General features: G+C 38.9%; 1 protein-coding gene across 1 annotated transcript in view; it reads right to left on the reverse strand.

Moving 5' to 3' along the window:
* The window catches only part of MINDY4B (MINDY family member 4B), a 30,200-nt gene that overhangs the window by 14,006 nt on the left and 3,013 nt on the right, over positions 1-13,181 (reverse strand). The window contains exons 2-5 of the mRNA XM_042458528.1: positions 9,764-9,898; positions 9,446-9,473; positions 3,655-3,828; positions 887-1,006 (exon numbers count right to left, since the gene is read on the reverse strand). Coding sequence (XP_042314462.1) covers positions 887-1,006; positions 3,655-3,828; positions 9,446-9,473; positions 9,764-9,898 — 457 coding nt within the window. The remainder of the gene's footprint in view (positions 1-886; positions 1,007-3,654; positions 3,829-9,445; positions 9,474-9,763; positions 9,899-13,181) is intronic.

Genomic DNA, 13,181 nt, shown 5'->3' on the forward strand with positions numbered 1-13,181 from the left:
ACTACATTTCACCTTGATCTAGGAACAGCCCCTTAAGGCTTCTGTCTTAATTTCCAACAGTAAAATAGGTTCTTTCTCTTTCAGTCTTTCTGTGTGTCTAAATGACAAGCTGTGAGCAACTATGGCTGGTACTTAATGCATAATGCTTAATGACATTATCAGGGGCCATTCTTAAGTCTCAGATTTGGGCTTGAATACCACAAAGCCTGGGACAATTCTGAACTGACAATCCTGTTATTTACATGTGTATTAAAAGGACTGACACTGGGTTCTTTCAGACTGGCCTAAAGAAGTGTGAACTTTTGCAATGTAACTTCTTTGGTTTTGCCAGGTTTTGCCAATCATTGCCACCTCTGCATCCACTCACTTTATTTTTTTAGGGGACCGTTTTTGATTTCTTGTACCTGGATTAGCACTCTTCCATTTTTTCCCCTTTTACCACATGATTTGCTGAGATGTTTCTATGGTCTGAAGGATAATTTCCCAAATCTGAGATTGAGGAACGGCCCCTGGTAATGTCATTAAACATTATGCATTAAGTACCAGTCATAGTTGCTCACAGCTTGTCTTGCAATTTTTAGAAAGTTTATCTTACAGTTATAGTACAAAACTGACCTTTTCATGATGCAATTATGCACAATAACTCTAAAAAGAGAGTGATAGAAAGAAGAAAGAGATGTTTAGTTCCAATATGTCTCAGAATTAAAAAAAACCCGAACCATTCAAGGGTAGGAATAAAATATTACAGCTCATGCTGGAATTGCCAGAAAATAGCCCACAGCAACAGACAACATTGCTTGGATATCTATATCCAGCTATAGCAACAAATGCCAGAACATCCCAAACTTAAGATAAACTTACATTTGCCTGACTAGAGGAGTGTTACCTTGTCTGTTTCTAAAGCGTAGGCCAAGTCTGTATATGGATCATGGAATCTGAAGTGTGATCGTTTCCATTCATAGCTGAAGACTTGGAATGTGCTTCCAAACAACATCCTTCGTAGCTCCTTTAAATGGAAAGAATAAAATTTAATTTTTTTTCTTTAAAAAGAAAGGTAATGTTATATCTTCACTCCATTTGTCTAACTGATAGGTCTGACCATGTTTCAGAAGTTTTAGCATTTATCCAGGGCTCATTCTCCTTAGAATTGGATTGCTGGCTTGTAGCTCTTTTGGCATATGTTGATTTGTTTACCAATCTACAGCTGAACATGAGTTACAGCCTTCACATGTCAACAGATACTCTTCCCCATTAAGATTTCCTTGGAAACCAAAGGTGCAATGGTATTTTTCATCTGGCAATGGTATTTTTCATCAAACAATTGCAGGCTTCTAGCCTTTGTCTCCTGCTTATTTACCAGGATTGTTTCCTCCTTTCTCTAGTGTATGCATGAAGAAACTGTTAAAGTTAGCAACTTTGTGTTCCTCACTCACTGTTAATTTGCATGTTTGCTTTCTTAAACAAGGCTTGCTTTAGCACATTTTCTCTCTTCCTGCATCACTCTATCTTGCAATCATTTTCTGTTCTCTCTCTCTTCCATTAGACCATGAATTTGATTGTACACAAATATTGTTAATAAAACAACTTTTAATGTGATTTACAAAGAAGAGTGAGATTCTTTCTTTGTCTGCTAGACCGTGTGTGTGTCTGAGTATGAGTCTGGATGTTCAGCTTTTGTCTTGCCAAGTTCATTACCTTTTGAGATTCATTACTGTCACATTCTCCAATAGAAATAACTGTGAGTTATAACTCACCATGCATCAACTTTGCCTTTTGGGCCATAGATGTTTACAAAAACTGGGCATGGTGTCAAGGAAGTGGTTAGAGAGAAGGTTCTTACCATCCTTGAACAAAAAGAACACTGCATAGATAGCTATGGTCCCCAATGTGTCACAGACCTGCTCTTATCAAAAATATTCATTAATATTTTTAATGAATTTTATTTTTTTTTAAATGAAAATTGCTTGGGATATATTTTCTACAGCTGCCTTAAGCAGATGTGAAAAGTGTGTGCTTAAAGATAAGTTCTCTGCATAACCTGGCTTTCATTCTAGGAATTGGGATCATCCAATTAAATTGACTGACAGAAAATCCAGAACAGACAAAACATTATCCTCAGCATCTTCACACTACACATAATTAACGAATAGAATTCACTGTCACAAAAGGCACCAATTGCTTTGAGAGGTGATTTGACAAATAAATGGTTATTAAAATGAAGTGTATGCATATTAACAATTTTTATTCCAGTCCACTCCGTTGTCATCATCGTCACCATTATCAATCATCATCATCATCATCATCATCATTATAATCATCATCAATCTTACACTGCTGCTCATATAAATAGCATTGTGCAAAACAAAACAACAACAACAACAAAAGTTAGAGTCCTGACAAAGGCATAGTCTAGAACAGTGATCCCCAAACTGTGCCCTTTTGGACTTCATCTCCTTGAAGCCTCAGCCATGTTGGCCAATACTCTGTGATTCTGGGAGCTGAAGTCCAAAATCCCTTAAAGAGCACCGTTTGGGGACCACTGGTCTAGAATATGAACTTCCATACTCTGATGAGGTGAGAATTTTGTTCTGCCACTAATCCTGAAGTTGCTGCAGCTTGTCAGGTCAATGTCTGGAAGGATAGAGTACCATCTTGTTCATTCCCTCAAGCTGCAAAGTGAGTTAGGTTGCCCTTGGAGAAACACCACTGGGGAAGGAAGCATTTATTACCCTCCATATCATTTCCAGAACATTTTGAAAGCTATTATAAGCCATTTTGGTGTTTGTGGGAATACCTGCTTACTTGTACTTCCCCAAATTGCTAGTTATTATAGGGTACTAGCATCTAATAAAACCAATTACAGTTTTAGGTCAGTGAAACAATGCAAAAGATTAAATACCTGTGCTTGCAATGCTGTTGCTATATTCAAAAGCAAAGCCTACCATTATTACTTTTTAAAAGTCAGGAAATCTCATCATGGGTCTTTCATGTCATGTCTTTTGGTCCTAACACAGGGAAACAATATTTCCCAAGCCGACTTCTTTTCCAGTGCTTGGGAAAGTTTGTGATGCACTGCATCAACACCTAATGTCTGCAATTAGCATAGTTACATATTTAATGGCTTTACCTCTAGTTTGAGATGCACAGATCTTTCTATGCCTCTTCCATCCTATTTACCAGAGCTTGGAAAATCTACATTTTTGGACCAGAACTCCCAGAACTGCCCAACCAGCATGGGGACTGGGCATATGCTTGGCAGATTTTGGGAACTGCAATGAAAAAGGTAACTTTCCCCACATTCTGATCTTATTAGTCTATTTTTTAATGAATGTTTGGTATTTGCTGAAGTTACAAGGACTATAAAAAGCAGCAATAGATTAGAACTAAACAAGTCACAGTATCACATCACATCAGTATTGTTATTGCCCTACAAGGAATGTAATATCAGTTGTATGTATCAAAGGAACATTAGCATTCTTGAAATGCATTCTGAAGTCCAAACTCATTCCTCATTATATTCCTTTTTACTTCCTTCTAACAAGTGCAGCAAACTGGAGCCTGATTCCAATAGTGCTCCTGGATAAGATTTCTGTGTCTCTTTAATTCTGGCAAGATTAAATTTCATCTCATACTTAATTGACAAGGTCTGCTTACCGCAGCCATTTCCAGTGTGATAGGCTGTCCGCCGAGGTTCGATGAGACAACGAGAGCTTTGGGGATTGAATAAATAATATTGGATGGAAACCGGCTCTGTTTTAGGGGGCTGGCAGTTTGAGATGCCCCAGCTATGTCTTCCTTCTCATCATCTAGTTTGTGGTCTTGGCACTTCTGTAGTAAAATATATAAATAGGTAGACAGATAGAAACCAGGCAGTACAGCAATATTCCTAATCGTGTCCTTATCATGTTTTCCCCTTTCTCATTTATTTTTATAATATGTGTTCTCCCTGAGCCAAAAAAAATAACCTGTAGAAAAATCTTATATTTAACAATATGTTTTATCTGTCATCTGCAAAGAGATAAAGGTTTTTATTGTTGTTTCAAAATGGTTTGTCAAGAACATAAATTCTTCTTTTTTTCTACAGCAATACATAATCTTAAAACAGTGTCAGACTGACATTTAAAGGCAAGGAGCACTAGGAGCTTTGCTGAGAGAACAGTTTAACAATTGATAATTTGATCCTTTTTGAAGTAGAGCTGTTCTTTTAGTACCTTTTCCCAGAAGAAAAGACCACTGAAAGTAGTGCCAAGAAAACGTAGCTAGATGTTTAAGACTGAGCTGTCAAGGTGACTTCAGAGCCAAACATCTTGTTCATTTAACATTCTATTTATTGTACTGTGGCATATAATTGATTGACTGATTGATTTTATATAAGACAGTTAATCAGCCAAGAAAACCCTCCCAACTCACACACCTGACACAAAAAGGGAGGGCAGGCTTCATTTCTGTGGCATAAAAAGGCAAACACTTTTCTTACTTACTAGTTGACTCTTCTTTACTTCTTCTTGCAATATTTCTATGTAACTCAACTTGGAATCAACCCATCTTTTGACCTGTTGCAGCTTTGGTCCCCTATCCATCGCTCACCAATAGAATGAAAGTCGTCACAGGGAAATTACCTAGTGACAGGTGAGACTCGAAAAGTAGACCTGCCTTGGCTCAGTCACCCAGCTTAACATGAACAGAAGCTCTTGTTCAGGTTTAGAAATTAAATGGCTCTTGTCAAAACTACAGATCTAAAGAAGAGACTGGAAATAAAGATATAAAACCTAGCCTACATAGAAAGGTTCCTTTTTTTTCTCCCCATATGTTGTTTTTTTAAAAATCCTTTCTGATTGCTATGTTCTGGGTTGATTATAAAATCCTGTCTGTGATTAGTAAAAAACAAACACAAAACTCCTGCAAGTGGGTAATAATTTTACATGTTTGAGGTGTAGTTGATGTACATGGGTGACACAAAATGTAGGTCAAATTCTAACATAATGTATGGGATGTTGTTTTGTCACAGTTTCTGAAACAGGTTCATAGTGGCTTTTCATCCATTCTGTCAACATTTCTTCCGTTTACTTTTTAATTGCCTGACAATTCAATATAATTGAACAACTACCCATTCAAAACACACTGTTTCCAAGGTTTGGAAGTTGCCATTGCTTGATACTAACAAATTATGTTTAAATAGATGGTTGGTATATCTTAATGAGGCAAACTACGGAGATTATCGCATGGAGAAAAAGACCCGCCCAAAATAGATTTGGGATTGCAAACTCAAAATTGGGTATTATCACATGTAAAATTGCTGCCACCACGTGACTACAACCCGGGTTCCAGCTGCGCTCAGCTGGCTGCTTTGCAAAAATGGGAGCTGTAGTCACCTGGCAGCAGTGGTGACAATTTTATGTGTGATAATACCACTTTTGAGTTTGCAATTCCGAATCTATTTTGGGTCTTTTTCTCCATGCAATAACCTCCTACTTTGCACACAGAAGGCAGATTAATTTAAACTAACTTCCCCCAACACACACACATACACACCCACACACAGTGAGATAAGGTTGCCAGTATTTCAGCAATCTTTGTGTCTGTATTTTTAACTGGAGATTAATAGGGAAAGTATGGCCTTCCTGATGTTGTTGAACTGCAATTTCAAGCATTCTTCATCATTTGCTCTATTGGCTAGTGCTGCTAGGAGTTTTAGTCCAACAGTATCTGGAGGGCTACACTTTGCCCACTATAGAGTCTTAGTTCAAGTCAGACCACTATACCACACTGGCTATGACCAAGACTTTTTCATTTAGCAATCCTATACTGGGAGACATTGTTCAGGAGGCATCTTGAAAGCTCTCAACATTCTTAAATCAAACCTCTAAGGTAAATACCAGTGTGCCCAGATGTTAAGATACTCTTGGGAGGGCTTTCTCTCTGACCTATCACCATCACCTGCACAGTTGATGAGGTTGCAGAACAGTGTCTTCTCAATGGCCATGGAGGCATGTTTTCTTCCCCACCATGATCTTTTTTTTTCCTGGCAGGCAAAAAGCTTTTTATTTAAACAGGCCTTTGGTCTAACTAGGTATGGCAAAAGGGCCTTTTAATGGCTTGTGCTGCATAAGTCTCTCATTCTTTATATGTATTTAGTGCTGTTTGAAATATTTTAATATGATTCTCTATTGCCTGAAAAGAAGAAAGCCCTCCCTTCATCCACCATCTTGAGGGAGAGGAAGGCAAGGCAGCTCCAACAGGTCTTGCCTGAAAAGAAGAAGGCCCTCCCTTCATCCACCATCTGGAAGGAGAGAAAGGCAAGCCAGCTCCAACAGGCCTCCGAGGGAGAGCAGTTCTGCTGGACTTTCCCCCTTCCCTACTGCCATTCCCTTCTCCTTTTATGTCTTGTCTCTTTAGATTGTAAGCCTGAGGGCAGGGAAATGTCTAATTAACAAATTGTAAGCCATTCTGATAGTCTTGGCTGAAGAGCGGGGTAAAAATAAATATTATTATTATTATTATTATTATTTAACTTTTTAAAAAAATATAACTTTTTGCACATATATTGTTTTAACTGTAATAACTTCATCTGAAGATGAATTTTTTTTAAAGATTCTAGAAGTGGATTCTGAGGCAACAGTCCCATAGCCTCCAACATTTCATAGACAGAACCCGGGATGTATGTGGCCAAGTCACGTCAGAGTGTTGTCAAGATGGTAAAAGTCATTAAAGATGAAGAAGACACATGCTAGAAGCTGCAGCAGTTTGCTTTTGCTGGGGACAAGGAAGGACAAAATTGCATCCTATCCTCTCTTCTCCCCTCATTGCATTAATTACGTCTGGACTTCTTTTGCATTTTGAACTCAGTTTGCAGCCATTAAAATAAGCTTAACTGGGCAACTTTAAAAGCAGCTGAAAGAGTGGAGACAGAGAATTGATCAAGACTGGCCCTGCCAAACTGAGACAGTTGGAGGGTATGTAGTTCTTGCTTTGAGAGGAAACAAATGAAGGGTGATGGGGATAAAAGAAACCCTGATACATAACGACAAGTCTTTGCATGTTCTCAAAAGGTCTATGTGAGTTCTTTGCAGAAAGGTTTAAGAAGATGCATATGTCTAAGCCTGGTGAAGATTAAGGGAAGACATAATATAGAAGACAAAATGTTTTAAAGCAATTGAATGGATGTTGTGCAAAAGATGGAACAGGCATTTGTTTTTTTGTTTGTTTGTTTTTTATTTATATACCGCTACTCTAAAGATCATAGCGGTGAACAGCAAGCAAGCCAATCAGCAAGTAAGCTAATTTGCCCCCAACAGTCTGGGTACTCATTTTAGCGACCTCGGAAGGATGCAAGCCTGAGTCGAGCTTGGGCCCTTTTGCTGGTCTTGAACTCGCAACCTTCTGGTTTCGAGTGAATGGCTGCAGTACAGGCATTTACCCACTGCGCCACCAGGGCTCCTTCTCTGACCTATCATGTTCTCTGTTGCTCTGGGGGACAATACTAGAATCAGTGGGTAGAAAGCATATGGAAGCAGATTTTGGCTACACTTTGGGAGAAATATTGGAGTTTATCACATGGGAGGAATTTCTCTTAATTTCGAATGAAAAGAAAGTGGGGCCAGAATGCATTCATGTGAATTCGCAAGTTCAGCGAATTTGCGTGAATTCGAATTGCATTCGAACTGACTTCCCATGGCCTGAAAATAGCTTGCCATTGCCCAAAATGTGATCACCTCTCATGCAATAACGTGAAACCCCATGATTGCGTTCAGACTGACTTCCCATTGCCTGAAATTGCTTGTGGTAGTCTATCACGCAATAACGTTAAGCCCCATCATTGTATTCAGATTGCCATTGGATTATACTTCCAATTTACCTTGTCTGATAATGTCCATTCTCTTTATCATCTGTTTGAGAGTGGCACAGTGCCTTGAGTATGGCAGCCAGCTCTTTGGCTAGAGATATAGAGCAGAAGTTGTATGCTCAACTGTCAAGCATGCTGTAGTTGAATTCTAGGTTGTTGATTCTGAACTGTGTAGGGGGTCAGAGTGGATGACCTCCAAGATAGCATTCACCTTTTTTGATTCTATAGTTTTTGGTTTACAAAACATGCAAATAGAGTGGTCTATGTGCCCATGAAATTAGGGAATTTATTACAAGGGGAAAATCCCATGCAAAAACAGGATTCAAAAGGTAGAAAAAAACCTGCAAAAGTGGGTTGATTTTCACACGTCATTGTTAAATGTGTGTTAACTCAACTTTTGTGGATTCCCCCCCCCCCCCCTAAACCCCTGTTTTTGCACAGGATTTCCCCCGTTTGTTATCCTCCTAAAACGATGAAACGTTTCTAGGCAAGGAGCAAAACATAGAACCATTATACTTTTCTTTTTTTACTGTGTCTCCCAGATTCTTCCAGCCACTAGGGAATTCTGAGAGTTCTAGTCTAATAAATAAGTGAATTTCTAGGCTCTGGAATATATAGATTAAGGGCTCTTCCACAGTAGTCTAAAGAAACATGGGTCCTCACCTATTGCTCCATGGCTGTTGATGGGCTTTGCTGCTTGTTGTCACCTCCATGGGCACTCATTCAAATTTTTAGAGGGATGTTTGGAGCCATTTTTTTGGATCTGCACTAGGGTTCTTTCAAAGTTTTTTTTTTTTTTTAAAAAACCCTGTATGGTTTGCTGAGGTGGTCTGATAGTTTGAAGGACAAAATCATTTTTTCATTTATAGCATTATAGTGCAAAAGTTCATTTTCACTGATGCTCTGATGCACTATAACTCTAAAAAAATTAGGAAGAAAGACAGAAAGGAAGAAGGAGAGGAAAAGGAGTGGTTTGTTGTTGTTGTTCAAATATATAATGGTCTTAAAAAGAAATTTATGCAAGGGTGGAAAAAATGTTGCAGTTGATGCTGGGAATTGGAATAGTTCAGGACAAGAGAAACATTATTTGGATATTTAATATTAAAAAAATCCTAAGAACTGCAGAAACAAATACTACAACCTCCCAGCACATTTGCCCCATCCAGAGAAGCACTATGTGGATCAGAAAGCTTTTTGTACATCAGGCCATGCTAAAATCTCTTTTTAAAAAGGTAAGCCTAATTATATATTGTAGCAGCCTTGTATAGACTGCAAAGAACAGTTTAAAGTTTTATGGAAATAAATATCTCAGTGTATTTATTTTATACTTGTTCATGGATTTGAACATTGATAAAGAAGTGATTTTTGATTTCCCCCCCTAAAAACTACTGCTTGCCTTGTATTGTACAGAGAATTGTATTATGAGACTGCCTCTGAAATATATTGAAAAGTTGGATGGCGAAAAGGATATATATGAATAGATCTTCAATTAAGCTTAATTTTTAGAGTTTGCTTACTTTCTTACAGAAATAATCTTGTGAAAAGCAATTGGTTTTGACAACTGACAAAATCACAACATATAAAAATATAGGGAAGAATTACCTGATGTGTAGTATGACTGATTTCCAACCTGAATGGAAAGAAGGGAAAAAAACATACAGCTGAAGCAGCTAGGAATGCCAATCAAACAAAGGAACAGCTTACAAAACAAGCAAAGGGAAAAAACCAAAACAAAGTACAGTGTCACATCAAACAACATCACTACCATACATAATGACAGGAGCATAATATGGGCTTTCTAATTCTATGCACTTTTATTCAAACATAACTAAATTCCTATGGTCATTTCCATAGGACTGTAGCATTTCAAGTGATTTAATTATTGGTACACATAAGAAGCATGAACAGAGGAGCCCTTACCCATGAAGACTAAAGATCTTCCTCCACTTGTCTAGATCTGATATTTTGCTGGTTATCTCTTCTAGTTCCATTTGTTTCAAGCTGCATGGATCACTCAATGTCTCCTTGTCCATTTGTATGCTGCAGAAAACTGTGCTAAGTAAATATTAGAAGTCAAGCCTCCAACATATAGACATCCACTCTCTGGCACATTCTTTTTTATACAAATGCCTAGATAAAAGTGTTCTGAACTTAGGCTTAAATAGCAGGAAGCGCTGTCTCTTTTCTATCTCCACTCTGCACTTACTGTAAACTTAACACTGTCACATTACAATTAAACTTTCATTAGAGTTGGACATATCCCCATGTTTTTCTGTCTATTGTATATTCGGCATAAATGTTTAATTTAAAGACACAGATTTATATAAAAACAGGCTGCAATTACATATCTGTTTCAGTGAAATCGGAATTATTTAATAATTGATGGTGTGGGCCTCCAAGTTGCTTTTATACAACATGACAGGGGACTGGCATTCCAAAGGGTTAATGCTGGAGTCTGTTCAAGTAGCTAGCAGAATGATGAATGGAATAGAATGAGATGAGATCTTGTCCTTAAATGAATAGCCAGTGGACTAATACACTTCCTGAATATCTCCTTTCTGTAAAACATAATATACTTTGCAAAGGTAAGGTAGTGTTAAATTTAGGAAGGAAGAAACTTAAACCGAAGATAGGTACTTGATCTTTGATGGGCATCTGCTTATTGGCAGCTGGTGTGTATACACCTATTGTGTATACTAATGGTAGGTGGGCTTTAGATTTCCAAGGTCTACATTGTTTTTACTGTGACCTCAAGATCCACCAACAGAACTGAATGTGAAAGTTATGGGCCCAAACCTACTTGGGTCTTTCCCCCACAAACTAGACAATTTGCATCTTTGTCTCTTGACTGAAGAAAACTCACAAAAACTAGAGCCCAGGCCCAGGTTTTGAGATCCAGCAACCCTTGTAATTGATGTTTAATGCAACATGCTCCTTGGCATTGCAAACTGTCTCCCTTGATAACACCTCCTTTGTAAAACCACCAGCACCTGCCTCTTGAGACATTACAAAGAGGTCTCAGGTTTTAGCCTTAGAATGGTCCTGCCCTAGGAGTTTTTTGCACAGCAAAACAAATCCTTCTTATCTTTCCTGGTTTGAATCCTCTTCCAGGATGCAGCCAGTTATTATCACATCAAAGGAACTCAAAATTCACAGCCGATGCTGCTGGCTGAGTGAAAAGCTCCTGGCTTTGAAAAATGGCTGCCGAAGCATGCCTGGGAGCCAGGCTGCAGCCTGGCTCCCCTTGGCTGGCAGCATCGGTAGCGAATTTGGAGTTCCTTTGGTGTGAGAATATCTGACTGTATCCCAGAAGAGGATTCAAACTGGGAAAGGTAAGTCGTCTTTTTCCCCTTGTGCAAAAAACTCCCTAGTAAGCCCACTGCTTAGCATTTTCAAATGGACACAAATATACACATATCCTTCTCTGACCCTCCCCATTCCTAGAATACCCTGATAGTAATGATATGGCACTGAATGAACCATGGATGACAGTTTACAACCATGGAAGACAGTTTACAACAGCGAGCAGCCATAAGTGGGTCATGTCTGAAAAGAGGTCATGACACACACTATTGTAAACTGCCTTTAGGGGAAAATTGCAACCTGTTAATGAAGTTAAGATTAGTATTGACTTAAAAGCAGAGTAAATAAAATTAAGTGGTAGAAGACAGAAATTCTAGGTAAATAATTTATCAAAAGAGGAAGCAATCCCAGTCATTGCATAGTAAGATTTTTGCATAAAATGGCATGCCCATGACATCTGCTTTCCCACTGCAATGAATAGCTTTGGAAGTGTTTCGGGCACATTTAGTGTGAAACTATACATTACCTGAGTAAATTTGGTTTTCTAAGTCACTGCCTGTCAAGATTATGTAAACATTATATCAGAAGGCGGGATTAACAGATTCCATAAGGAAGAATTAACAGGTGAGAGGGTCAGTGATTCAGTGTCTGTCATCCTTTGTGATAATTTCCTAGAAATGATAGGCTTGCATGCTATTCCAGAGCCTAACAAGGGGAATATAATAAATGTGTCCTATTGTTAAGGATAAGGTCACTAGCAAAGGAAAATTGGTCTAGGGGGAGGGGATATGGATGATTTCCCAGCTGCTAATTTCCCCTTGCACTCACCCCATCTCTGCATTTACTTTATAAATAACATAAAACAAACTTCAAAACACACTAAAGAGCTTTTATTTATTAATTTGCTTTTAATTGCCCTTGAAATAGTAGCTTACAGCATTCTTTGCAGGGAAAGCTCATTTAAATCACAGTTGCTGTGATTAGCAATGACATAAACTGCGAACTGCTGTGGACTATAATGAGATTTCCTGAGACTGGAGTCATAAAAAACACAGCTGGGACTTAGAAGTTGAAAGTGTGACATGCAAAGGAGAGGGGTCTGGACAATGGAAGAGCAAGATGAATTTTGAGCAAGCTGTGAAAAGAGACCCAAATAGCTTTTCTTGAAGTCCATTCATTCTAAAGTGGGAATTTTGCTCTGTCACTCAGGGGCTATACAGACGGGCAGCATGCAGCCACCCCTTTTCAACCCAGATTGGGGCTGCGGCAACTGCGTGCCGGAGCCTCCAAAGGACACAAAAAGAAGCTGCAAAAAGAAGCTTCTTTTCACCACCCTGGAAGGGGCGTCCTAGGCACACTGGCGTGCCATGGTGATGCCTCTTCCATGCTGCACTGTTTGGCCGCTGTGCCACTGTGGCATCATGGTGCACACTGTGTAAATGGGTGCACACCAAAATAGTACCATGGGGTGAGGTCATGGCATTGAGCATGTGGACACTATACTGTGACTCCACTCACAGGCTGGCACAAAGGGCCGGTCTGTATCCCCCCTTACTGAGATGCTTTTCAGCTCTTATATGGAAAATCTTGTATGTTCGTGTTGTATTTCTTCCTTTAATTAATACATTTACATATGTGAAGCTAGGGTGATAAGAGGTTATTTGTTGCAAATAATATTTTCTGAGAGCCAGCATGGTGTAGTGGTTTGAGCTTTGTACTATGATTCTGGAGACCAGCGTTCAAATCCCTGTTTAGCTGTAGAGACCCACTGGGTGACCTTGGACATGTCACACTCTCTCGGCCTCAGAGGATGGCAGTGGCAAACCCCTCTCTGAAGAAACTTGCCAAGAAAACCCCATGATAGGTTCACCTTTAGGTTGCCATAAGTAGGAAATGACTTGAAAGCACACAACAAAACAACAACAACAACATTTTCTCCCTAGTGTCTCAGCTACGGTTAGAATGACCAGATGCCAAGCAAAGCAGCCCATCTATCCTTAGGAACGTCATAAAAGAGAACTAGTGAACTCATTTT

Source organism: Sceloporus undulatus, chromosome 3, assembly GCF_019175285.1.
Source record: "Sceloporus undulatus isolate JIND9_A2432 ecotype Alabama chromosome 3, SceUnd_v1.1, whole genome shotgun sequence".
Lineage (NCBI taxonomy): Eukaryota > Metazoa > Chordata > Lepidosauria > Squamata > Phrynosomatidae > Sceloporus > Sceloporus undulatus.